A 26599-nucleotide genomic window follows, 5' to 3' on the forward strand; every position below is an offset into this window, starting at 1 on the left:
TCTTTCAGGAATGGAAACAAGGAAACACCGGCTGTGTTTGTGTTGCTAAAGGCGGCCGCAATACACTGCTTCCCACCTACATCTTTCTTCTTTGACGTCTCCATTATTCATTGAACAAATTGCAAAATATTCAGCAACACAGATGCCCAGAATACTGTGTAATTATGCGATTAAAGCAGACGACTTATAGCTGGGATCGGGCTGGAACAAAATGTCCGCTACAATCCGTGACGTCACACGCACGCGTCATCATATCGCGACGTTTTCAACAGGATACTTCGCGCGAAATTTAAAATGGCAATTTAGTAAACTAAAGCGGCCGTATTGGCATGTGTTGCAATGTTAATATTTCATCATTGATATATAAACTATCAGACTGTGTGGTCGGTAGTAGTGGGTTGCAGTAGAACTTTAATTTAAAGTCACATCCAACAATTGCGACGACTTTTTACTGTCAACTGAGTTTCGTTTTTTAATGATTTCTGCTGGTTTTGTGCCTCCTGATTTTTCAAAAACGTCCTTCTGCTCCAAAAAAGGTTGAAAAACACTGACCCACGCCACTCGCTGACATGCCTTTAAAAAAAAAAATAAAAAAAAAAAAAGGAAATGTCCTTTTTTTTGGAGAATACACATCAGATGTGACAAAATCTGCCATGAAAGCCCATCTAATCCTATTTGATCTACCTCCTAGGTGCTAAAAAGGGAAAGTATTTGTCACCCACCGACGCCTTCAGGACTGAAATGAGGTCACCCTCTGTAAGTTCCCTCCATTAAGTCTCTTAAGAGATTAATTAACAGTGCCACACATGTGCTGTCAAAAAGAAGGGGGGGGGGGGAGATGGAGAATTTACATTGAGCTTTTTAAATTAAACTACTTGAATGGGACTCTTTGTTTTGTACGGGCACAAGTCTTATCACATCCCGGCGGAGCAGATCGAGAGCGAGCTGAGCGACATCCAGGCCAGCGTGGCGGGTTTGGAGAGAGAAGGCGTGGAACTGGAGAGGAGGCTTCGCCGCTGTGAGAATGGTAGGCACCTTTTTTTTTTTTTTTACTCCCCCCTCGGTTACACATTTGAACGCAGCGGCTGAGTGAATGACTGGAAGTTCGCGTTTTGAAGAGCGACATTTGCCAACATCACTTTATTCACTTCTCACTACTGCTGCACATGTGGATATCAGTCTGATACCAAGTCAATGATGATACTCATTGTTTGACTTGACAATCATTGAATTCTTTTGTAATTGTTACTTTTATTTCTTCATCATGATATTAACCAAAATAATGAAATATACTGTATATTTGTATCAAAAACGTATTTCTGAACAACTTTACTGTATGTATTTACACAAATATATGTGTGTGTGTGTGTATGTATATGTATGTGTATATATATATATGTGTGTGTATGTATTTATTTATGTATGTCTGTGTATATATACACATTTGTATGTATGTGTATATATGTATGTGTGTGTGTATATATATATGTGTGGGTATGTATGTATGTATATATACATGTGTATGTATGTGTGTGTGTGTATATATATATATATATATATATATATGTGGGTATATGTATGTATGTATATATATGTGTGTGTATATATATATATATGTGTATATTTGTGTATATATATATGTGTATATGTGTGTTTATGTGTGTGCATATATATATTATATATACATATATATATATACTTACATATATGTATATATATACGTACAGTATAAACACACACATATGTATATGTGCGTATGTATGTGTGTGTATATATATATATACTTACATATATATATATACACACACATGTATATGTGTGTGTGTGTGTATATATATATACACACACATATATGTATGTGTGTGTATATATGTATGTGTGTATGTATATGTGCGTATGTATGTGTGTATATATATATATATATATATATACTCACACACACATATATGTATGTGTGTGTATATATGTATGTGCATATGTATGTGTGTATAAATGTTAATATATGTATATGTATGTATGTATATATATATATGAATATGTGTAAATATGTGTTTATGTAAATATATGTGTATATATGTAAATAGGATTATATATGTGTATATATATATATGTGTGTGTGTGTATGTATGTATATATATATATATATATATATATATACGTGTATGTATATATACTTGTATATACAGTATATGTATTTTTCTATATATACACATATGTATATAAATACATGTGTATATATGTAAATGTATATACTGCACAAATATATATATATATATATATATATATATATATATATATATATGTATACACACAAGACTCATTTAACAAATCTAATGAATCAACTCCCTCATTCCCTTTCTATTGCCTCAAATATTTTGCTAATTTACGTCAATAGCGCAAATACTACGCTAAACTTCTGTTCCCATTCTTTAAAAACAATATCAACTATTTGCTTAACTACTCATCGCTTTGATCAATATTAACATCAATATTCAAATCGATCCACCCACCCCAATTTTTCACTCGTTTATTGGGTTGTATTACAACATTGTACTAGTATTACTAATGTGTATGAATATTTGTACTTCAATCATACCTTCTCTTTCCTCACGTTGACTTGTTCTTAAAAGTGGCAAGTTGGGTCTGTACTAACTGCGCCCTCTGGTGGTCACTTTCTAGTCAAATCAATGACATGAACAGATTGATGGCCACATCAAGCAGTTTTATTTCTGGTTTAGGTTTATTTTACTTTTATTTTTCTGCTAAAAGGTATATATATATACTTTTATGCCAATTTAGTTTAAAAATATTTATTTAAGTATATAAAAGCAAGCAATTCCCAATTTTTCTTCATGACAAACTGAACCCCAGGCGCCATAGAAAGATTTGCCGTATTTTCTGCCAACACAAAAACAGAAGTTAGATAATTTTGAATAAATTAAAGATTTAAAAAAATACTAGTACAGTCATCCCTCAATTATCGCTGTAAATTTGTTCTGAACATGACCACAATAAATTAGTTTACGAAAAATAGGAATCATTAATTATAATACTTGTTTTTTTTTTATAGCTATAGCATTAAAAAAAACTATTTTAGACCTTCTTAATATGTTTTTAAACATTATAAGAGCCCTTTAGACATGAAATAACTCCACGTAGTTACTTTTACACTTGTTTAATCCGATATAGTGACACTTCCTGAGGCTGACCCAATCAGTGGCCACGTTACTGAAAAGCACGCTCTGATTGGTTGGGTCTCCTCGAGTGGCCAATACTACTAAGTATTGGTATTTTTTAGTTTATTTAGCCATGTTTATGCTTGAAAATAATGAATTTAGGTCCAAAGAATTGTAGAATAGGCTTTAAAATATGCAAATATATCCCCAATAAATCAACGATGTAGTGAATCTGCATTATTTGAAGGGCAATGTGGCGAAGGATGACTGTATTCTACAAAACCAGTGAAGTTGCTACGTTATGTAAATGGTAAATAAAAACAAAATACAATGATTTGCAAATAATTCTCAACCAATATTCAATTGAATAGACTGCAAAGACAAGATATTTAACGTTGGAACTGGAAAACATTTATATTTTTGTCAAATATTAGCTCATTTGGAACTTGATGCCTGCAACATGTTTCGAAAAAGCTAGCACAAGTGGCAAAAAAGACTGAGAAAGTGGAGGGATGCTCATCAAACACTTATTTGGAACATCCCACAGGTGAACGGGCTAATTGGGAAGAGGTGGGTGCCATGATTGGGTATAAAAGCAGCTTCCATGAAATGCTCAGTCACTCACAAACAAGGACGGGGCGAGGCTCACCACTTTGTCAACACATGCGTGAGCAAATGGTCCAACAGTTTAAGAACAACCTTTGTCAATGAGCTAATGCAAGGAATTTAGGGATTTCACCATTCACGGTCCGTAATATCATGAAAAGATTCAGAGAATATGGAGAAATCACTGCACGTAAGCGATGATATTACATGCCTTTGATCCCTCAGGTGGTACTGCATCAAAATGCAACATCGTCGTGTAAAGGATATCACCACATGGGCTCAGGAACACTTCAGAAAACCATAGTCAGTAACATACAGTTGGTCGCAACATCTGTAAGTGCAAGTTCGCAAAGCGAAAGCCATTTATCAACAACACCCAGAAACGCCGCCGGCTCTGAGCTCATCACAGACGGACTGATGCAAAGTGGAAAAGTGTTCTAGGGACTGACGAGTTCAAACTGTGGACGTCCTGTGAACAAAGAGGAAAAGAACCATCCGGACTGTTATAGGGGCAAAGTTCAAAAGCCAGCATCTGTGATGGTATGGGGGGTGCATTAGTGCCCAAGACATGGGTAACTTACACATCTGTGAAGGCATCATTAATGAAAGGTACATACAGGTTTTGGAACAACATATGTTGCTATCCAAGCAACGTGTTCATGGACGCCCCTGCTTATTTCAGCAGGACAATGCCAAGTTACAACAGTGTGGCTTCATAGTAAAAGAGTGCAGGTACTAGACTGGCCTTCCTGAAGTCCAGAGCTGTCTCCCAATGAAAATGTGTGGCGCATTATGAAGCCCAAAATACGACAACGGTGTTGAACACCACCAAGCAAAAATGGGAAAGAATTCCGCCTGAAAAGCCAACTTCACTGGTTTTGTTTTTTTGTACATGACTTCATGTTTTCCAGAGGGTGAAGGTGACGTGCTGATGGACCCGCTGATGGTCGACTGGTTCAAAGTCATCCGGAAGAAGCAAGTGTTCATCAGGAGGGAGTCAGAACTTGTTTACATGTGAGTCTCGCTTGCTGGCAGCATCGGTCTCAGGTGTGGTGGATTAAACTTGGTGTGAGGTCGTTACATTTTAATCACGATTTCGGTCACATGACAGCAAACTAAAGATAAAAGGTAAAAAAAAAATGTACTAAAAAAAGATTTTTCTTTTTTGATATTGCATTAGTGTCCATAGTGGATCTAACATAATAGTGAGAGTCCAGTCCATAGTGGATCTAACATAATAGTGAGAGTCCAGTCCATAGTGGATCTAACATAATAGCGAGAGTCCAGTCCATAGTGGATCTAACATAATAGTGAGAGTCCAGTCCATAGTGGATCTAACATAATAGCGAGAGTCCAGTCCATAGTGGATCTAACATAATAGTGAGAGTCCAGTCCATAGTGGATCTAACATAATAGCGAGAGTCCAGTCCATAGTAGATCTAACATAATAGTGAGAGTCCAGTCCATAGTGGATCTAACATAATAGTGAGAGTCCAGTCCATAGTGGATCTAACATAATAGTGAGAGTCTAGTCCATAGTGGATCTAACATAATAGTGAGAGTCCAGACCCTAGTGGATTTAACATAGTAGTGAGAGTCTAGTCCATAGTGGATCTAACATAATAGTGAGAGTCCAGTCCATAGTGGATCTAACATAATAGTGAGAGTCTAGTCCATAGTGGATCTAACATAATAGCGAGAGTCCAGTCCATAGTGGATCTAACATTATAGTGAGAGTCCAGTCCATAGTGGATCTAACATAATAGTGAGAGTCCAGTCCATAGTGGATCTAACATAATAGTGAGAATCCAGTCCATAGTGGATCTAACATAATAGTGAGAGTCCAGTCCATAGTGGATCCAACATAATAGTGAGAGTCCAGTCCATAGTGGATCTAACATAATAGTGAGAGTCCAGTCCATAGTGGATCCAACATAATAGCGAGAGTCCAGTCCATTGTGGATCTAACATAATAGTGAGAGTCCAGTCCATAGTGGATCTAACATAATAGTGAGAGTCTAGTCCATAGTGGATCCAACATAATAGTGAGAGTCCAGTCCATAGTGGATCTAACATAATAGCGAGAGTCCAGTCCATAGTGGATCTAACATAATAGTGAGAGTCCAGTCCATAGTGGATCTAACATAATAGTGAGAGTCCAGTCCATAGTGGATCTAACATAATAGTGAGAGTCCAGTCCATAGTGGATCTAACATAATAGTGAGAGTCCAGTCCATAGTGGGTCCAGCAGGACATAAGTCTTAGCATGTCTTTCATTCTGAAGAGTGTCCTTGGTTTTGAGCATCTTTGTGTTGTGTTCCAGCGCCAGGACTCAGCAGTTGGAGCAGCAGCAGCCGAGAGTTGAGCAGGAACTCCGCAGGCTGCTGGAGAAGCCCGGTAAGAGTCTGCTCCATCATCTGATGCATTCCTAGTTTGAACCGGGGTTCCCGTGCACGTGACAGACCACCTCAAGACCTCGGAGGAACGAGCGCGGGAGAAGGCGCTGATGCGGAGGCTGGTGGAGATCGTGGACGGCAGGAACGCCATCGTGGAGGTTCTGGATGACGACCGGCTCAGGTGAGGATGAGGACATGTGGTCATAGCATCATGGAGGTTTTAAAATTTATCTTCCAACTGCCACGGAAATATCCTTCATTTGGCTCAATAATAAGAAAAAAATATAAGTTACAGTTTAGTAATTACCATATGTTCCAGACCATAGGGCGCGTCTTGACTGCCATCATATTGCAGTCCACACGTGTCTCTTATGTGTGATTGCCATCATATTGCAGTCTACACGTGTCTCTCATGTGTGACTGCCATCATATTGCAGTCTACACGTATCTCTTATGTGTGACTGCCATCATATTGCAGTCTACACGTGTCTCTTATTTGTGACTGCCATCATATTGCGGTCTACACGTGTCTCTTATGTGTGACTGCCATCATATTGCGGTCTACACGTGTCTCTTATGTGTGACTGCCATCATATTGCGGTCTACACGTGTCTCTTATGTGTGACTGCCATCATATTGTAGGCTACACACGTCTCTTATGTGTGACTGCCATCATATTGCAGTCTACACGTGTCTCTTATGTGTGACTGCCATCATATTGCAGTCCACACGTGTCTCTTATGTGTGATTGCCATCATATTGCAGTCTACACGTGTCTCTCATGTGTGACTGCCATCATATTGCAGTCTACACGTATCTCTTATGTGTGACTGCCATCATATTGCAGTCTACACGTGTCTCTTATTTGTGACTGCCATCATATTGCGGTCTACACGTGTCTCTTATGTGTGACTGCCATCATATTGCGGTCTACACGTGTCTCTTATGTGTGACTGCCATCATATTGCGGTCTACACGTGTCTCTTATGTGTGACTGCCATCATATTGTAGGCTACACACGTCTCTTATGTGTGACTGCCATCATATTGCAGTCTACACGTGTCTCTTATGTGTGACTGCCATCATATTGCAGTCTACACATATCTCTTATGTGTGACTGCCATCATATCGCAGTCTACATGTGTCTCTTATGTGTGACTGCCATCATATTGCAGTCTACACGTGTCTCTTATGTGTGACTGCCGTCATATTGCAGTCTACACGTGTCTCTTATGTGTGACTGCCATCATATTGCAGTCTACACATATCTTTTATGTGTGACTGCCATCATATTGCAGTCTACACGTGTCTCTTATGTGTGACTACCATCATATTACAGTCTACACGTATCTCTTATGTGTGACTGCCATCATATTGCAGTTTACACATATCTTTTATGTGACTGCCATCATATTGCAGTCTACACGTGTCTCTTATGTGTGACTACCATCATATTACAGTCTACACGTGTCTCTTATGTGTGACTACCATCATATTGCAGTCTACACGTATCTCTTATGTGTGACTGCCATCATATTGCAGTCTACACGTGTCGCTTATGTGTGACTGCCATCATATTGCAGTCTACACGTGTCTCTTATGTGTGACTGCCGTCATATTGCAGCCTACACGTGTCTCTTATGTGTGACTGCCATCATACTGCAGCCTACACGTATCTTTTATGTGTGGCTGACTTCGTATTGCAGTCTACACGTGTCTCTTATGTGTGACTGCCATCGTATGGCAGTCTACACATGTCTCTTATGTGTGACTGCCATCATATTGCAGTCTATACCTGTCTCTTATGTGTGACTGCCATCATATTGTAGGCTACACATGTCTCTTATGTGTGACTGCCATCATATTGTAGGCTACACATGTCTCTTATGTGTGACTTCCATCATATTGCGGTCTACACGTGTCTCTTATGTGTGACTGCCATCATATTGCAGTCTACACGTGTCTCTTATGTGTGACTACCATCATATTACAGTCTACACGTGTCTCTTATGTGTGACTACCATCATATTGCAGTCTACACGTATCTCTTATGTGTGACTGCCATCATATTGCAGTCTACACGTGTCGCTTATGTGTGACTGCCATTATATTGCAGTCTACACGTGTCTCTTATGTGTGACTGCCATCATATTGCAGTCTACACGTGTCTCTTATGTGTGACTGCCGTCATATTGCAGCCTACACGTGTCTCTTATGTGTGACTGCCATCATACTGCAGCCTACACGTATCTTTTATGTGTGGCTGCCATCGTATTGCAGTCTACACGTGTCTCTTATGTGTGACTGCCATCGTATGGCAGTCTACACATGTCTCTTATGTGTGACTGCCATCATATTGCAGTCTATACCTGTCTCTTATGTGTGACTGCCATCATATTGCAGTCTACACGTGTCTCTTGTGTAACTGCCATCATATTGCAGTCTACACGTGTCTCTTATGTGTGACTGCCGTCATATTGCAGTCTACACGTGTCTCTTATGTGTGACTGCCATCATATTGCAGTCTACACATATCTTTTATGTGTGACTGCCATCATATTGCAGTCTACACGTGTCTCTTATGTGTGACTACCATCATATTACAGTCTACACGTATCTCTTATGTGTGACTGCCATCATATTGCAGTTTACACATATCTTTTATGTGACTGCCATCATATTGCAGTCTACACGTGTCTCTTATGTGTGACTACCATCATATTACAGTCTACACGTGTCTCTTATGTGTGACTACCATCATATTGCAGTCTACACGTATCTCTTATGTGTGACTGCCATCATATTGCAGTCTACACGTGTCGCTTATGTGTGACTGCCATCATATTGCAGTCTACACGTGTCTCTTATGTGTGACTGCCATCATATTGCAGTCTACACGTGTCTCTTATGTGTGACTGCCGTCATATTGCAGCCTACACGTGTCTCTTATGTGTGACTGCCATCATACTGCAGCCTACACGTATCTTTTATGTGTGGCTGACTTCGTATTGCAGTCTACACGTGTCTCTTATGTGTGACTGCCATCGTATGGCAGTCTACACATGTCTCTTATGTGTGACTGCCATCATATTGCGGTCTACACGTGTCTCTTATGTGTGACTGCCATCATATTGCAGTCTACACGTGTCTCTTACGTGTGACTGCCATTATATTGCAGTCTACACGTGTCTGTTATGTGTGACTGCCATCATATTGCAGTCTACACGTGTCCCTTATGTGTGACTGCCATCATATTGCAGTCTACACGTGTCCCTTATGTGTGACTGCCATCATATTGCAGTCTACACGTGTCTCTTATGTGTGACTGCCATCATATTGCAGTTTACACATATCTTTTATGTGACTGCCATCATATTGCAGTCTACACGTGTCTCTTATGTGTGACTGCCATCATATTGCAGTCTACACGTATCTCTTATGTGTGACTGCCGTCATATTGCAGTCTACACGTGTCTCTTATGTGTGACTGCCATCATATTGCGGTCTACACGTGTCTCTTATGTGAGACTGCCATCATATTACAGTCTACACGTGTCTCTTATGTGTGACTGCCATCATATTGCAGTCTACACGTGTCTCTTTTGTGTGACTGCCATCATATTGCAGTCTACACCTGTCTCTTATGTGTGACTGCCGTCATATTGCAGTCTACACGTGTCTCTTATGTGTGACTGCCATCATATTGCAGTCTACACGTGTTTCTTATGTGTGACTGCCATCATATTGCAGTCTACACGTGTCCCTTATGTGTGACTGCCATCATATTGCAGTCTACACGTGTCCCTTATGTGTGACTGCCATCATATTGCAGTCTACACGTGTCTCTTATGTGTGACTGCCATCATATTGCAGTTTACACATATCTTTTATGTGACTGCCATCATATTGCAGTCTACACGTGTCTCTTATGTGTGACTGCCATCATATTGCAGTCTACACGTATCTCTTATGTGTGACTGCCGTCATATTGCAGTCTACACGTGTCTCTTATGTGTGACTGCCATCATATTGCGGTCTACACGTGTCTCTTATGTGAGACTGCCATCATATTACAGTCTACACGTGTTTCTTATGTGTGACTGCCATCATATTGCAGTCTACACGTGTCTCTTTTGTGTGACTGCCATCATATTGCAGTCTACACGTGTTTCTTATGTGTGACTGCCATCATATTGCAGTCTACACGTGTCTCTCATGTGTGACTGCCATATTGCAGTCTACACATATCTCTTATGTGTGACTGCCGTCATATTGCAGCCTACACGTGTCTCTTATGTGTGACTGCCATCATATTGCAGTCTACACCTGTCTCTTATGTGTGACTGCCGTCATATTGCAGTCTACACGTGTCTCTTATGTGTGACTGCCATCATATTGCAGTCTACACGTGTCTCTTATGTGTGACTGCCATCATATTGCGGACTACACGTGTCTCTTATGTGTGACTGCCATCATATTGTAGGCTACACATGTCTCTTATGTGTGACTGCCATCATATTGTAGGCTACACACGTCTCTTATGTGTGACTGCCATCATATTGTAGGCTACACACGTCTCTTATGTGTGACTGCCATCATATTGCAGTTTACACGTGTCTCTTATGTGTGACTGCCATCATATTGCAGTCTACACGTGTCTCTTATGTGTGACTGCCATCATTTTGCTGTCTACACGTGTCTCTTATGTGTGACTGCCATCATATTGCAGTCTACACGTGTCTCTTATGTGTGACTGCCATCATATTGCAGTCTACACGTATCTCTCATGTGTGACTGCCATCATATTGCAGTCTACACGTGTCTCTTATGTGTGACTGCCATCATATTGCAATCTACACGTGTCTCTTATGTGTGACTACCATCATTTTGCAGTCTACACGTGTCTCTTATGTGTGACTGCCATCATATTGCAGTCTACACTCGTCTCTTATGTGTGACTGCCATCATATGGCAGTCTACACGTGTCTCTTATGTGTGACTGCCATCATTTTGCTGTCTACACGTGTCTCTTATGTGTGACTGCCATCATATTGCAGTCTACACGTGTCTCTTATGTGTGACTGCCATCATATTGCAGTCTACACGTGTCTCTTATGTGTGACTGCCATCATATTGCGGTCTACAAGTGTCTCTTATGTGTGACTGCCATCATATTGCGGTCTACACGTGTCTCTTATGTGTGACTGCCATCATATTGTAGGCTACACACGTCTCTTATGTGTGACTGCCATCATATTGCAGTCCACACGTATCTCTTATGTGTGACTGCCATCATATTGAAGTCCACATGTGTCTCTTATGTGTGACTGCCATCATATTGCGGTCTACACGTGTATCTTATGTGTGACTGCCATCATATTGCGGTCTACACGTGTATCTTATGTGTGACTGCCATCATATTGCAGTCTACACGTGCATCTTATGTGTGACTGCCATCATATTGCAGTCTACACGTGTATCTTATGTGTGACTGCCGTCATATTGCAGTCTACACGTGTCTCTTATGTGTGACTACTGTCATATTGCAGTCTACACGTGTCTCTTATGTGTGACTGCCATCATATTGCAGTCTACACGTGTCTCTTATGTGTGACTGCCATCATATTGCAGTCTACACGTGTCTCTATTGTGTGAATGCCATCATATTGCAGTCTACACGTGTCCCTTATTTGTGCCTGCCATCATATTGCAGTCTACACGTGTCTCTTGTGTGTGACTGCCATCATATTGCAGTCTACACGTGTCTCTTATGTGTGACTGCCATCATATTGCAGTCTACACGTATCTCTTATGTGTGACTGCCGTCATATTGCAGTCTACACGTGTCTCTTATGTGTGACTGCCATCATATTGCGGTCTACACGTGTCTCTTATGTGAGACTGCCATCATATTACAGTCTACACGTGTTTCTTATGTGTGACTGCCATCATATTGCAGTCTACACGTGTCTCTTTTGTGTGACTGCCATCATATTGCAGTCTACACGTGTTTCTTATGTGTGACTGCCATCATATTGCAGTCTACACGTGTCTCTCATGTGTGACTGCCATATTGCAGTCTACACATATCTCTTATGTGTGACTGCCGTCATATTGCAGCCTACACGTGTCTCTTATGTGTGACTGCCATCATATTGCAGTCTACACCTGTCTCTTATGTGTGACTGCCGTCATATTGCAGTCTACACGTGTCTCTTATGTGTGACTGCCATCATATTGCAGTCTACACGTGTCTCTTATGTGTGACTGCCATCATATTGCGGACTACACGTGTCTCTTATGTGTGACTGCCATCATATTGTAGGCTACACATGTCTCTTATGTGTGACTGCCATCATATTGTAGGCTACACACGTCTCTTATGTGTGACTGCCATCATATTGTAGGCTACACACGTCTCTTATGTGTGACTGCCATCATATTGCAGTTTACACGTGTCTCTTATGTGTGACTGCCATCATATTGCAGTCTACACGTGTCTCTTATGTGTGACTGCCATCATTTTGCTGTCTACACGTGTCTCTTATGTGTGACTGCCATCATATTGCAGTCTACACGTGTCTCTTATGTGTGACTGCCATCATATTGCAGTCTACACGTATCTCTCATGTGTGACTGCCATCATATTGCAGTCTACACGTGTCTCTTATGTGTGACTGCCATCATATTGCAATCTACACGTGTCTCTTATGTGTGACTACCATCATTTTGCAGTCTACACGTGTCTCTTATGTGTGACTGCCATCATATTGCAGTCTACACTCGTCTCTTATGTGTGACTGCCATCATATGGCAGTCTACACGTGTCTCTTATGTGTGACTGCCATCATTTTGCTGTCTACACGTGTCTCTTATGTGTGACTGCCATCATATTGCAGTCTACACGTGTCTCTTATGTGTGACTGCCATCATATTGCAGTCTACACGTGTCTCTTATGTGTGACTGCCATCATATTGCGGTCTACAAGTGTCTCTTATGTGTGACTGCCATCATATTGCGGTCTACACGTGTCTCTTATGTGTGACTGCCATCATATTGTAGGCTACACACGTCTCTTATGTGTGACTGCCATCATATTGCAGTCCACACGTATCTCTTATGTGTGACTGCCATCATATTGAAGTCCACATGTGTCTCTTATGTGTGACTGCCATCATATTGCGGTCTACACGTGTATCTTATGTGTGACTGCCATCATATTGCGGTCTACACGTGTATCTTATGTGTGACTGCCATCATATTGCAGTCTACACGTGCATCTTATGTGTGACTGCCATCATATTGCAGTCTACACGTGTATCTTATGTGTGACTGCCGTCATATTGCAGTCTACACGTGTCTCTTATGTGTGACTACTGTCATATTGCAGTCTACACGTGTCTCTTATGTGTGACTGCCATCATATTGCAGTCTACACGTGTCTCTTATGTGTGACTGCCATCATATTGCAGTCTACACGTGTCTCTATTGTGTGAATGCCATCATATTGCAGTCTACACGTGTCCCTTATTTGTGCCTGCCATCATATTGCAGTCTACACGTGTCTCTTGTGTGTGACTGCCATCATATTGCAGTCTACACGTGTCTCTTGTGTGTGACTGCCATCATATTGCAGTCTACACGTGTCTCTTGTGTGTGACTGCCATCATATTGCAGTATACACGTGTCTATGTGTGACTGCCATCATATTGCAGTCTACACGTATCTCTTATGTGTGACTGCCATCATATTGCAGTCTACACGTGTCTCTTATGTGTGACTGCCATCATATTGCAGTCTACACGTGTCTCTTATGTGTGACTGCCATCATATTGCGGACTACACGTGTCTCTTATGTGTGACTGCCATCATATTGTAGGCTACACATGTCTCTTATGTGTGACTGCCATCATATTGTAGGCTACACACGTCTCTTATGTGTGACTGCCATCATATTGCAGTTTACACGTGTCTCTTATGTGTGACTGCCATCATATTGCAGTCTACACGTGTCTCTTATGTGTGACTGCCATCATTTTGCTGTCTACACGTGTCTCTTATGTGTGACTGCCATCATATTGCAGTCTACACGTGTCTCTTATGTGTGACTGCCATCATATTGCAGTCTACACGTGTCTCTTATGTGTGACTGCCATCATATTGCAGTCTACACGTGTCTCTTATGTGTGACTGCCATCATATTGCAATCTACACGTGTCTCTTATGTGTGACTACCATCATTTTGCAGTCTACACGTGTCTCTTATGTGTGACTGCCATCATATTGCAGTCTACACTCGTCTCTTATGTGTGACTGCCATCATATGGCAGTCTACACGTGTCTCTTATGTGTGACTGCCATCATTTTGCTGTCTACACGTGTCTCTTATGTGTGACTGCCATCATATTGCAGTCTACACGTATCTCTTATGTGTGACTGCCATCATATTGCAGTCTACACGTGTCTCTTATGTGTGACTGCCATCATATTGCAGTCTACACGTGTCTCTTATGTGTGACTGCCATCATATTGCGGACTACACATGTCTCTTATGTGTGACTGCCATCATATTGCAATCTACACGTGTCTCTTATGTGTGACTACCATCATTTTGCAGTCTACACGTGTCTCTTATGTGTGACTGCCATCATATTGCCTGTCTACACGTGTCTCTTGTGTGGGACTGCCAGTCTACACGTGTCTCTTATGTGTGACTGCCATCATTTTGCTGTCTACACGTGTCTCTTATGTGTGACTGCCAGCATATTGCAGTCTACACATGTCTCTTATGTGTGACTGCCATCATATTGCAGTCTACACGTATCTCTCATGTGTGACTGCCCTCATATTGCAGTCTACACGTATCTCTTATGTGTGACTGCCATCATATTGCAGTCTACACGTATCTCTTATGTGTGACTGCCATCATATTGCCTGTCTACACGTGTCTCTTATGTGTGACTGCCATCATATTGCAGTCTACACGTGTCTCTTATGTGTGACTGCCATCATATTGCAGTCTACACGTGTCTCTTATGTGTGACTGCCATCATATTGCGGTCTACACGTGTCTCTTATGTGTAACTGCCGTCATATTGCAGTCTACACGTGTCTCTTATGTGTGACTGCCATCTACTGGTCACACTTATCATTTCACCAGGTACCAAAAAAAACCTTCAAGGTCGGTAAGCACAACCAAAATTATTCCGGGTGATCAGACGCACGGCCCATTTTTGAGAAAATGGACCGTGTGTCTAGTGGTTAGAGTGTCCGCCCTGAGATCGGTAGGTCGTGAGTTCAAATCCCGGCCGAGTCATACCAAAGACTATAAAAATGGGAGCCATTACCTCCCTGCTTGGCACTCAGCATCAAGGGTTGGAATTGGGGGTTAAATCACCAAAAATTATTCCCGGGCGTGGCCACCACTGCTGCTCACTGCTCCCCTCACCTCCCAGGGAATTATCAAGGGGATGGGCAGAAGACAAATTTCGCCACACCTAATGTGTGTGTGACTATCATTGGTATTTTAACTTAATTTTTAGTCCGCCTTATAGTCCGAATAATACGGTAAAAAAAATTTAAAAGTATAATTTACAGTTGGAACCTTTTCTGCATTAAATATAAAATACATTTAGGTAAGAGCAAACAGCGCCATCTGGTGGTGGACTGTCCTTAATGCACTCCCTTTTTGTTGTCTAATTATTTGTAGGGAAGTGGCCGAGGACGAGCAGTTGAACGCCATGATGAAAAATTTGGGTAGGTCAATTTAAAAAAAATCTCCAACATAATAAATATCAGGGGTCATCAACCTGGTGCCCGCTGGCCTGTTCTAAAAATAGCTCAAATAGCAGCACTTACCAGTGAGCTGCCTCTATTTTTTAAATTGTATTTATTTACTAGCAAGCTGGTCTCGCTTTGCTGGACATTTTTTTAATTCTAAGAGAGACAAAACTCAAATAGAATTTGAAAATCCAAGAAAATATTTTAAAGACTTGGTCTTCACTTGTTTGAATAAATTAATTTATTTTTTTACTTTGCTTCTTATAACTTCCAGAAAGACAATTTTAGAGAAAAAATACAACCTTTAAAATGATTTTAGGATTTTTAAACACATATACCTTCTTCTTCTTTCCTGACAATTTAAATCAATGTTCAAGTATTTTTTTTTATTTTTTATTGTACAGAATAATAAATACATTTTAATTTAATTCTTCAGTTTAGCTTCTGTTTTTTCGACGAAGAATATTTGTGAAATGTTTCTTCATTAAAATTTAAAAAAATTATTCTGGCAAATCTAGAAAATCTGTAGAATCAAATTTAAATCTTATTTCAAAGTCTTATGAATTTCTTTTAGAATTTTTGTTCTGGAAAATCTAGAAGAAATAATAATTTGTCTTTTTGTTTTGTCCAATTTGTTATATATTCTAACAAAGTGCAGATTGGATTTTAACCTATTTAAAACATGTCATCAAAATTCGAAAATTAATTTTAATCAGGAAAGGAAAAATTACTAATGATGTTCCATTATTTATTTTTTAAATTTTTTCAAAAAGATCCGAATTAGCTAGTTTTTCCTCTTCTTTTTTTCGGTTGAATTTTGAATTTTAAAGAGTGGAAATTGAAGATAAACTATGTTTCAAAATGGAATTTTCATTTTTTTCGTGTTTTTTCCTTTTTTAAACTGTTAAATTAAGTGTTTTTTTCATCATTTATTCTCTACAAAAAACATTCCGTAAAGGAAGAAAAAATGTACGACGGAATGACAGACAGAAATACCCATTATTTTTTTTTTATATTATCAATCAATCAATCAATCAATGTTTACTTATACAGCCCAAAATCACTAGTGTCTCAAAGGGCTGCACAAACCACTACGACATCCTCGGCAGGCCCACATAAGGGCAAAGAAAACTCAAACCCAGTGGGACGTCGGTGACAATGATGACTATGAGAACCTTGGAGAGGAGGAAAGCAATGGATGTCGAGCGGGTCTAACATGATACTGTGAAAGTTCAATCCATAATGGATCCAACACAGTCGCGAGAGTCCAGTCCAAAGCGGATCCAACACAGCAGCGAGAGTCCCGTTCACAGCGGAGCCAGCAGGAAACCATCCCAAGCGGAGGCGGATCAGCAGCGCAGAGATGTCCCCAGCCGATACACAGGCAAGCAGTACATGGCCACCGGATCGGACCGGACCCCCTCCACAAGGGAGAGTGGGACATAGGAGAAAAAAGAAAAGAAACGGCAGATCAACTGGTCTAAAAAGGGAGTCTATTTAAAGGCTAGAGTATACAAATGAGTTTTAAGGTGAGACTTAAAAGCTTCTACTGAGGTGGCATCTCGAACTGTTACCAATCTGTTTCTATATATTTTTATTGTGCAAAATCATTAAGATGATCAGTGTTTCCACAAAGATAAATATCATTAATTATTAATAATAACGTAGAGTTCAAGGTAAATTGAGCAAATTGGCTGTTTCTGGCAATTTATTTAAGTGTGTATAAAACTGGTAGCCCTTGGCATAAACCAGTACCCAAGAAGTAGTTACAAAAAGGTTGGTGACCCCTGATATATATACTGTATATTTTTTTTATATCTGTATTATGTATACACATATTGCTTTTGTTCCACGTTTGGACGCACAATATTGAGCTATTTTCTCGTTTTTCTTTTCTTTTTGCTGCCACTAGGAGTAAAGAAAGGCAAACCTAAAAGGAAATCCTCCCTCTCGAAACTTTTCAGTCGAAGAAGTAAGAGAAGAGTGGAATAAAAACCGAAACACGACAGATGTTAGCTTTTAGATTAGCTTTTTTTTTTTACTATTTGAGTTTGTCGGGATCACACAATAACCAAAATGTATACTTTTTAAAATACAAACATGGAGTTGTTTTCCTTGCAAATATACAAACGTGTGTTTTTTATTTCAATATTAACACGTTCACTCTGCAGTACATTTTCATTACCACTCTGTTTTTTTAAAATGTATACTTAAATTTATACTGTTGTATACATTTATAATATTTATACTTAAATTTACTTTTAAAAGTGTAAATTTATAAATTTGAAGTATAACATTTTAAAAATGTATACTTAAATTTAAAGTATATTATAAATGTATATTTATACTTTAATGTATGCTTAAAAGTATAAATTTAAAATATCACATTTTTAAAATGTATATTTAAATGTATACTATATAATAAATTAATAATATTTTACTTAAATTTATGCTTAAAAGTATGCATTTATACATTTATAATCTATAATTTAAAAAAAAATTATACTTACTTTTATACTATATTATAAATGTATAATATTTATACTTAAATTTATGCTTAAGTATGAATTTATTTAAAATATGTACTTAAATGTATACTATATTATACATTTATAATATTTACACTTAAATGTATGCTTAGAAGTATAAATTTAAAGTATAACATTTTTACAATGTATACTTAAATTCATACTATATTATAAATGTATAATATTTATACTTAAATGTATGCTTTAAAGTAAAGATTTATACATTTAAAGTATAACATTTTTAAAATGTGGACTTAAATTTATACCATATAACCCATTATATGTATACTTAAATTCATGCTAAAAGTATACATTTTTATATTTAAAGTATATATTTTTAAATATATACTATATTATAAATTCATAATATTTGTACTTAAATTTATGTTTGAAAGTTTAAATTGAAAGTATAGAATTTTGTTTAATTTATACTTAAATTTATGCTATATTATATATTTATGTTTATACTTAAATCTATGCCTAAAAGTATACTTTTATAAATTTAAAGTATAACATTTAAAAAATGTATAATTATATTTATATTATAAGTTTATAATATTAATACTTAAATTTATGCTTAAAAGTATACATTTATAAATTGTAAGTATAAAATGTTTTAAATTCATACTTAAATTTATACTATATAATAAATGTGTAACATTTATACTTAAATTTATGCTTAAATGTATAAATTTACACATTTGAAGTATAATATTTTAAAAATGTATAATTAAATTTATAATATATTACAGATTTATAATATTTATACTTAAATTTATGCTTAAAAGTATGCATTTATAGTATAACAATTTCAACATTCATAATTAAATTTATACGAAATTATAAATTTCCAATATTTAAACTTAAATTGATGCTTAAAAGTATACATTTCAGGTACATTTTTAAAATGTATAGTTAAATTTATACTATATTATAAATGTATAATATTTATACTTAAAGTCATGCTTAAAAGTATACATTTAAAGTACAACATTTTTAAAATGTTTACTTAAATTTATACTATATTATAAATGTAGATTATTGATACTTAAAGTCATGCTTAAAAGTTTAAATTTATACGATTAAACTATACCATTTTTTAAATGTGTACTTAAATTTATACTATATTATAAATGTATATTATTCATACTTAAATATATGCTTAAAAGTGTATATGTATAGCAAATAATTTTTAAAATGTATACTTAAATTTTAACTATATTATAAGTATAACATTTATACTTACATGTATGCTTAAAAGTATAAATTTAAAGTATAACATTTTTCAAATGTATACTTAAATATATACTATAATATAAATATATATTATTTAGACTTAAATGTATGCTTAAAAGTATAAATTTATAGTATAGAATTTTTAAAATGTATACTTAAATTAATACAATATTATGAGTATAACATTTATACTTAGATGTATGCTTAAAAGTATAAAGTATGACATTTTTAAAATGTATATTTAAATGTATACTATATTAAAAATGTATATTATTTATACTTAAATATATGCTTATAAGTGTAAATTTATAGTTTAGAATTGAAAAAAAATGTATACTTAAATTTATACTATATTATAAATATATATTATTTATACTTAAATGTATGCTTAAAAGTGTATATGTATAGTATAGAATTTTTAAAATGTATACTTAAATTTATACTATGTTATAAGTACAACATTTATACTTATATGTATGCTTAGAAGTATAAAATTAAATTATAACATTTTTCAGATGTATACTTAAATATATACTATATTATAAATATATATAATTCATACTTAAATGTATGCTTAAAAGTGTAAATTTATTGTATCAAATTTTTAGAATTTATACTTAAATTTATACATTATAAGTATAACATGTATACTTACATGTATGCTTAAAAGTATAAATTTAAAGTATAACATTTTCAAAATGTATATTTAAATTTATACTATATTATAAATGTATATTATTTATACTTAAATATATGCTTAAAAGTGTAATTTATAGTTTCGAATTAAAAGAAATGTATACTTAAATATATAATATATTATAAATATATATTATTTATACTTAAATGTATGCTTAAAAATGTAAATTTATAGTATAGAATTTTTAAAAAGTATACTTCAATTTATACATTATAAGTATAACATTTATACTTACATGTATGCTTAAAAGTATAAATTTAAAGTATAACATTTTTAAAAAGTATATTTAAATGTATACCATATTATAAATGTATATTATTTATACTTAAATATATGCTTAAAAGTGTAATTTTATAGTTTAGAATTTAAAAAAATGTATACTTAAATTTATACTATATTATAAATATGTATTATTTATACTTAAATGTATGCTTTAAAGTGTACATTTATAGTATACAATTTTTAAAATGTATACTTAAATTCATACAATGTTATAAGTATAACATTTATACTTACATGTATGCTTAAAAGTATAAATTTAAAGTATAACATTTTCAAAAAGTATATTCAAATGTATACCATATTATAAATGTATATTATTTATACTTAAATATATGCTTAAAAGTGTAAATTTATCGTTTAGAATTTTTTAAAAAAATGTATACTTCAATTTACACTATTATAAATATATATTATTTATACTTAAATGTATGCTTAAAAGTGTAAATTTATAGTATAGCATTTTTTAAAATGTGTACTTAAATTTATACTATATTATAAATATATATTATTTATACTTAAATGTATGCTTAAAGGTATAAATTTAAAGTATAACATTTTTCAAATGTATACTTAAATTTATACTATAAGTGTTTAATATTTATACTTACATGTACGCTTATAGGTATAAATTGAAGGTATATTTTTTCAAATGTATACTTGAAAGTATAATTACAATTTAATATTGTTTCCAATAAAAAATAAAAAGTACATTTACACTGCAGTACTTTCTCATTAATCAGGTGTAAAATCAACACCCTTTTTTTTTTTTTTTTTTACATATTTCTTATATATTACATTTTAATAATGTGTCACTCTGGGGTGTTTCAATGAGTGGCTAATTGTTAAAAAAAAAAAAAAAAAAAGCCACCAAGCAGGTGGCGGCGGGTCAAAAGTAGGTCACTCGGCTCTTCCAATAATTTTGTGCACATTAGACACACGTGTAATCCTTCCACAGTCTTCCAGCCAAATTGAAATGATTTCATTAATAATTCCAATAATGGATTTTAACAAATTTCCTGTAACCAAATTAGCAGGCGGGGGGGCGGGGGTGGGTGCAGTTAATAAAGTAAGCCACACATTCCGTACTGTAGGTGGCAGCCTGGCTATGCGGGCTGGATACTACACAAACACACACACACACTCACACACCAATTCACCACACTTGCAGACAGTTAATTTCTTTGCTAATTTTATAAATGCTGCAAAAAAGGGAAAGTTGGAGCCGAACGTGGAAGAGGATTAAGCTTATGGCGGGGCTGAGGCTTATAAACTATAGCGCTCTTTTATCGTAATTAAACATTTACTCTCTGCTAATATCTGCATCACAATTGAGCCGTTTAAAACGCACCTGCACGCCGGCACAAAAACATCGCTTTTCCAGCGCGTTACGACGCTGGAATTGTTGCAAAGCGCCGGCATTCCGGGAGCGTGTAGCGCCTTTCCACTTCAGCCAATAAACCCCTTTGAAGATTAGCCAGAGGTGGAATGATTTACTTAATAACCTCCTTTTTCTCCGAAAAAAAACCTATTTCTCAACTTTCCAACCGTGCAACAAGCATTTTTTTTTTTTTTATGGGCGCCAAAAACCGATGTAACAATGCATGAAGGGGAAAAGGGGGGGGGAAATGACACCCGGCTCACTTTGAGATGCGTGAAATCGTGAAGTTTGGGGATATTTGGCGCAAAAAAAAGGAGAAGTGGCACCGCGTGTGATGCGCCCTGACAGTCCGGACTCGGAACGTGTGATATTACAGTTAATTAAAGCTTTGCGCCTCGTCTCCTGCAAACGCTTGCACCGGTGCAATTAAGAATCAAAGGCGAGGGCTTAGTGTCAGGGGGGGGGGGGGGAGACAGGGGTGTCTAATACACGCTTTTTTCGCAGGGACGCCATCTGATTGGCCGAGGCTCCTGGCGACAAGCATTAACAACGGCGTCAAATTAGAGGGACATTAATATTCATAAGTAAAACAATGCGTGTGTGGAAATGGGATCCTCGGAGGTGAGCGCCGGCGTCCAGGCCGCGTGGTTAGAATACGCCATTAGCCGTCAAGTGCTTAATCTCTATGAGAAAAAAAATAAATAAAAGAGTGTTTGAAACCGCCGAGATGGAATTTGTAATCTGGCCCGATTTGCGATTGAACGCTGGCCGCGATATTATGGCGGAAACGTGCTGCTCGTTTTTTGTTTTTTTTTGGATTAAAGGGGAACATTATCACAATTTCAAAAGGGTTAAAAACAATACAAATCAGTTCACAGTGGCTTGTTGTATTTATTGAAGTTTTTTTCAAAATTTTACCGGTCTCGGAATATCCCTAAGTATCAATCAATGTTTACTTATATAGCCCTAAATCACTAGTGTCTCAAAGGGCTGCACAAACCACTACGACATCCTCGGTAGGCCCACATAAGGGCAAGGAAAACTCACACCCAGTGGGACGTCGGTGACAATGATGACTATGAGAACCTTGGAGAGGAGGAAAGCGATGGATGTCGGGGGGTTCTAACATGATACTGTGAAAGTTCAATCCATAATGGATCCAACACAGTCGCGAGAGTCCAGTCCAAAGCGGATCCAACACAGCAGCGAGAGTCCCGTTCACAGCGGAGCCAGCAGGAAACCATCCCAAGCGGAGGCGGATCAGCAGCGCAGAGATGTCCCCAGCCGATACACAGGCAAGCAGTACATGACCACCGGACCGGACCGGACCCCCTCCACAAGGGAGAGTGGGACATAGAAGAAAAAGAAAAGAAACGGCAGATCAACTGGTCTAAAAAGGGAGTCTATTTAAAGGCTAGAGTATACAAATGAGTTTTAAGGTGAGACTTAAATGCAAGTAAAGCTTTAAAGTGCCTTATTTTCGACACTGGCCATTTCCCTGTGACGTCACACAATGTAAACAAACAATGGCGAATACCACCGCAAGATATAGCGACATTAGCTCGGATTCAGACTCGGATTTCAGCGACTTAAGCGATTCAACAGATTAAGCATGTATTGAAACTAGGGCTGGGCAACGATTAAAAATTTTAATCAAAGTTAATCGTACTATTTGTCGGATTAATCGCGATTAACTGCATTGTATACGCAAAGCCCAATAATGAATTCAAAAGTAGTGTGTAGTGCACCTTTATTGGAATATTTTCCCACATGAACAAAAGCGCCAAAACATTTGTTGTGCAAACACAATTTAAATCAGTCCTTGTTAAACAGTAGCAGTTAAATAGCATATTTTATAAAAAATCAACTCAAAAAATGTAAATACAAACATTTAAGCTTATTGCCACCGCCAGGGTATTTAAGTTATCCTGTTTGTTATGGAAAATAAATATAATCTACATACAAATCTCTGAGCCACAATCATAACATCTGAACAGGCAATTTCTGAGGTAACAGCAGAAACATTTTTTTTTTATCAGGGTCTTATGTTTAAAAAAAACTATATTATAGGTAGTGGGCTGTTTTAGGGAATTTTTGATCAAATTATCCGTAGTAGCGATATTAATAATGTTGTGTTTATTCTGCGTAGTGCACTTAAAATAATTATGACCATATCTAGGAATTGATATGATGGGAATTTTCCGATTGTTTGCTTGGTGCTTTGATAAACTGAAGGCATCATATACATGGTACTATATTGTGATGTTATGAGCCAGGGAAAAAAAGAACTACCCTACCCAGCATGCAACAGGAGTGACGCGGTAGCCCGGTATAGGTTGTGTCGCCATGACGGCATCTTGTATGTTGTGATATGCACGCTCTGAAAGCAAACGTTAAGAACTCAGCCAACACTCCTGGTCTGCATTATTCATAAATAAACAGACAACACATATACTCCGCTGCTTCACAGGCCGCTGGATGTAGCCGGCAAAGTATTCCCATGCTAGCTAGCCGGTCTAGCAAGCACGCGTCATTCAGTCCAAAACGGCCCGATCTATCCACATCCAGAATTGTCTGGCGGTCGTAAGTGATCCCGGAGTGACCACGCTGTAAGCCAGCCATGAAATTTGAAGAATTGTCCGGTATTTTTGCCAAATGTTCCATCTTTACCAAGAGCCCCTCGAAGCCGAAGCTTATCCGGGCGACGCCATCTTGTTAAGAAAAGGCGTTAACAAAATAAAAGCATGTAAATAACATACGCAAATGTGCGATAAAATAATTGTCGGCGTTAATAGATTGATGAGTTAACGCGTAATTAACGCATTAATTTGCCCACCCCTAATTGAAACAGGTGGTTGGAGTATGAAAGTATTGAAGAAGAAACTGAAGCTATTGAGCGAATAGCTATTGACGCTATTCATAGCCATAGCATGGCCGAATAGCTGCGTTAGCATCGCCGGGAAAATGTGCGGACCAAACGATCAGGACTTTCGTATCTTTTGACGCTGGAGCAACTTAAATCCGTCGATTGGTAAGTGTTTGTTTCGCATTAAATGTGGGTGGAAGGAAACGTAATATAGTTGCAAATGCATCTACAGGTTATCCATACATCTCTGTTCCATGTCTGCTTTAGCACCGCCGGTAAATAGCATGTTAGCATCGATTAGCGTAGCATGTTAGCATCGATTAGCTGGCAGTGAAAATCAACAAAACTCACCTTTGTGATTTCGTTGACTATCGTTGCAAATGCATCTACAGGTTATCCGTACATCTCTGTGCCATGTCTGCTTTAGCACCGCCGGTAAATAGCATTTTAGCATCGATTAGCGTAGCATGTTAGCATCGATTAGCTGGCAGTCAACATCAACAAAACTCACCTTTGTGATTTCGTTGACTATCGTTGCAAATGCATCTGCAGGTTATCCATACATCTCTGTGCCATGTCTGCTTTAGCATCGCCGGTCAAATGTGGAGACACTCTGGCACATTCAATGGGGGTCTGGCGGCAGACCCACCTTTCGCATCACGCCCATAAGATCATGTTTTGTTTTTGTCATGTTTGTTTATTTTTTGGACGCTTTTGCACTTCCTTGTTTCTCTTATCTCCATGCCAACTCATTGATTTTCACCTTGTCCTCAAGTCACGCCCCTGTCCTCAGCTCTCACACCTGTTGTTAATTTTCATAGCTATTATTTAAGCCACAGTTTCCAGGTAGTCGGCCTGGCAAATTCATACATACCCATATTCCTCATCTGCTTCATGCCATGCTATGCTGTTCGTTTTGTCCACGCCACGTAAGTTTTGTTGTTCATGCCACAGTGCAAGTGTTTTTGTTCATGTTTATAGTTTGTAGCCTTTTTACTAGTTTTTAGTTTTTTCATAGCCCAGTGTTTGTACCTCCTTGTGAGCACCCTTTTTGAGTTATAGTGTTAAAAATAAATATGTACTCACATTCACGTCTCGCTCGTGCCAACTATCCTTTGCGTCGGGGAAACAACCCACGTCCGAGTCCTTGTTTGACAATACCAACCTAACCCTAATCAAATAACTCTAAATTAAGTCTGTGTTACTTAGAGTATGTTCCCCACACAAAAGTTTAATCCGACGTTCATGGTACCCTGGCCGGATTTGGTCTTCACGTACATTTTTACAGAAAATTACTTGTAAATGTTGCAAAAAATTGTTATTTTTGTAGTTTTTGCATTATGACCCAATAAATACTATTTTTTAGGGGTGTCCTGATGCATCTTTTATTAGCCATATTAGAGCATTTCAGCTAAAATTTACAAATAAAATATGTAAGTTTGGTAACACTTTAGTATGGGGAACATATTCACCATTAATTAGTTACTTATTAACATGCAAATCAGTAACATATTGGCTCTTAATTAGTCATTATTAAGCACTTATTAATGCCTTATTCTGCATGGCCTTATTATACCAACCTAACCCTAACTATAACTCTAAATTAAGTGTGTGTTACTTAGAATATGTTCCCCATACTAAAGTTACCAAAAG

General features: G+C 37.2%; 1 protein-coding gene across 1 annotated transcript in view; it reads left to right on the plus strand.

Annotated features, from left to right (window-relative positions):
- micall2a (mical-like 2a) overlaps positions 1-17967 on the plus strand; it is a 45424-nt gene extending 27457 nt beyond the window's left edge. The window contains exons 13-19 of the mRNA XM_061905233.1: positions 692-756; positions 910-1027; positions 4694-4796; positions 6106-6179; positions 6245-6359; positions 15889-15935; positions 17872-17967. Coding sequence (XP_061761217.1) covers positions 692-756; positions 910-1027; positions 4694-4796; positions 6106-6179; positions 6245-6359; positions 15889-15935; positions 17872-17951 — 602 coding nt within the window. The 3' untranslated portion in view covers positions 17952-17967. The remainder of the gene's footprint in view (positions 1-691; positions 757-909; positions 1028-4693; positions 4797-6105; positions 6180-6244; positions 6360-15888; positions 15936-17871) is intronic.
- The last annotated feature ends 8632 nt before the right edge of the window (positions 17968-26599 follow it).

Source organism: Nerophis ophidion, linkage group LG07 (genome assembly GCF_033978795.1).
Source record: "Nerophis ophidion isolate RoL-2023_Sa linkage group LG07, RoL_Noph_v1.0, whole genome shotgun sequence".
In the NCBI taxonomy this organism is placed as follows: Eukaryota; Metazoa; Chordata; class Actinopteri; order Syngnathiformes; family Syngnathidae; genus Nerophis; species Nerophis ophidion.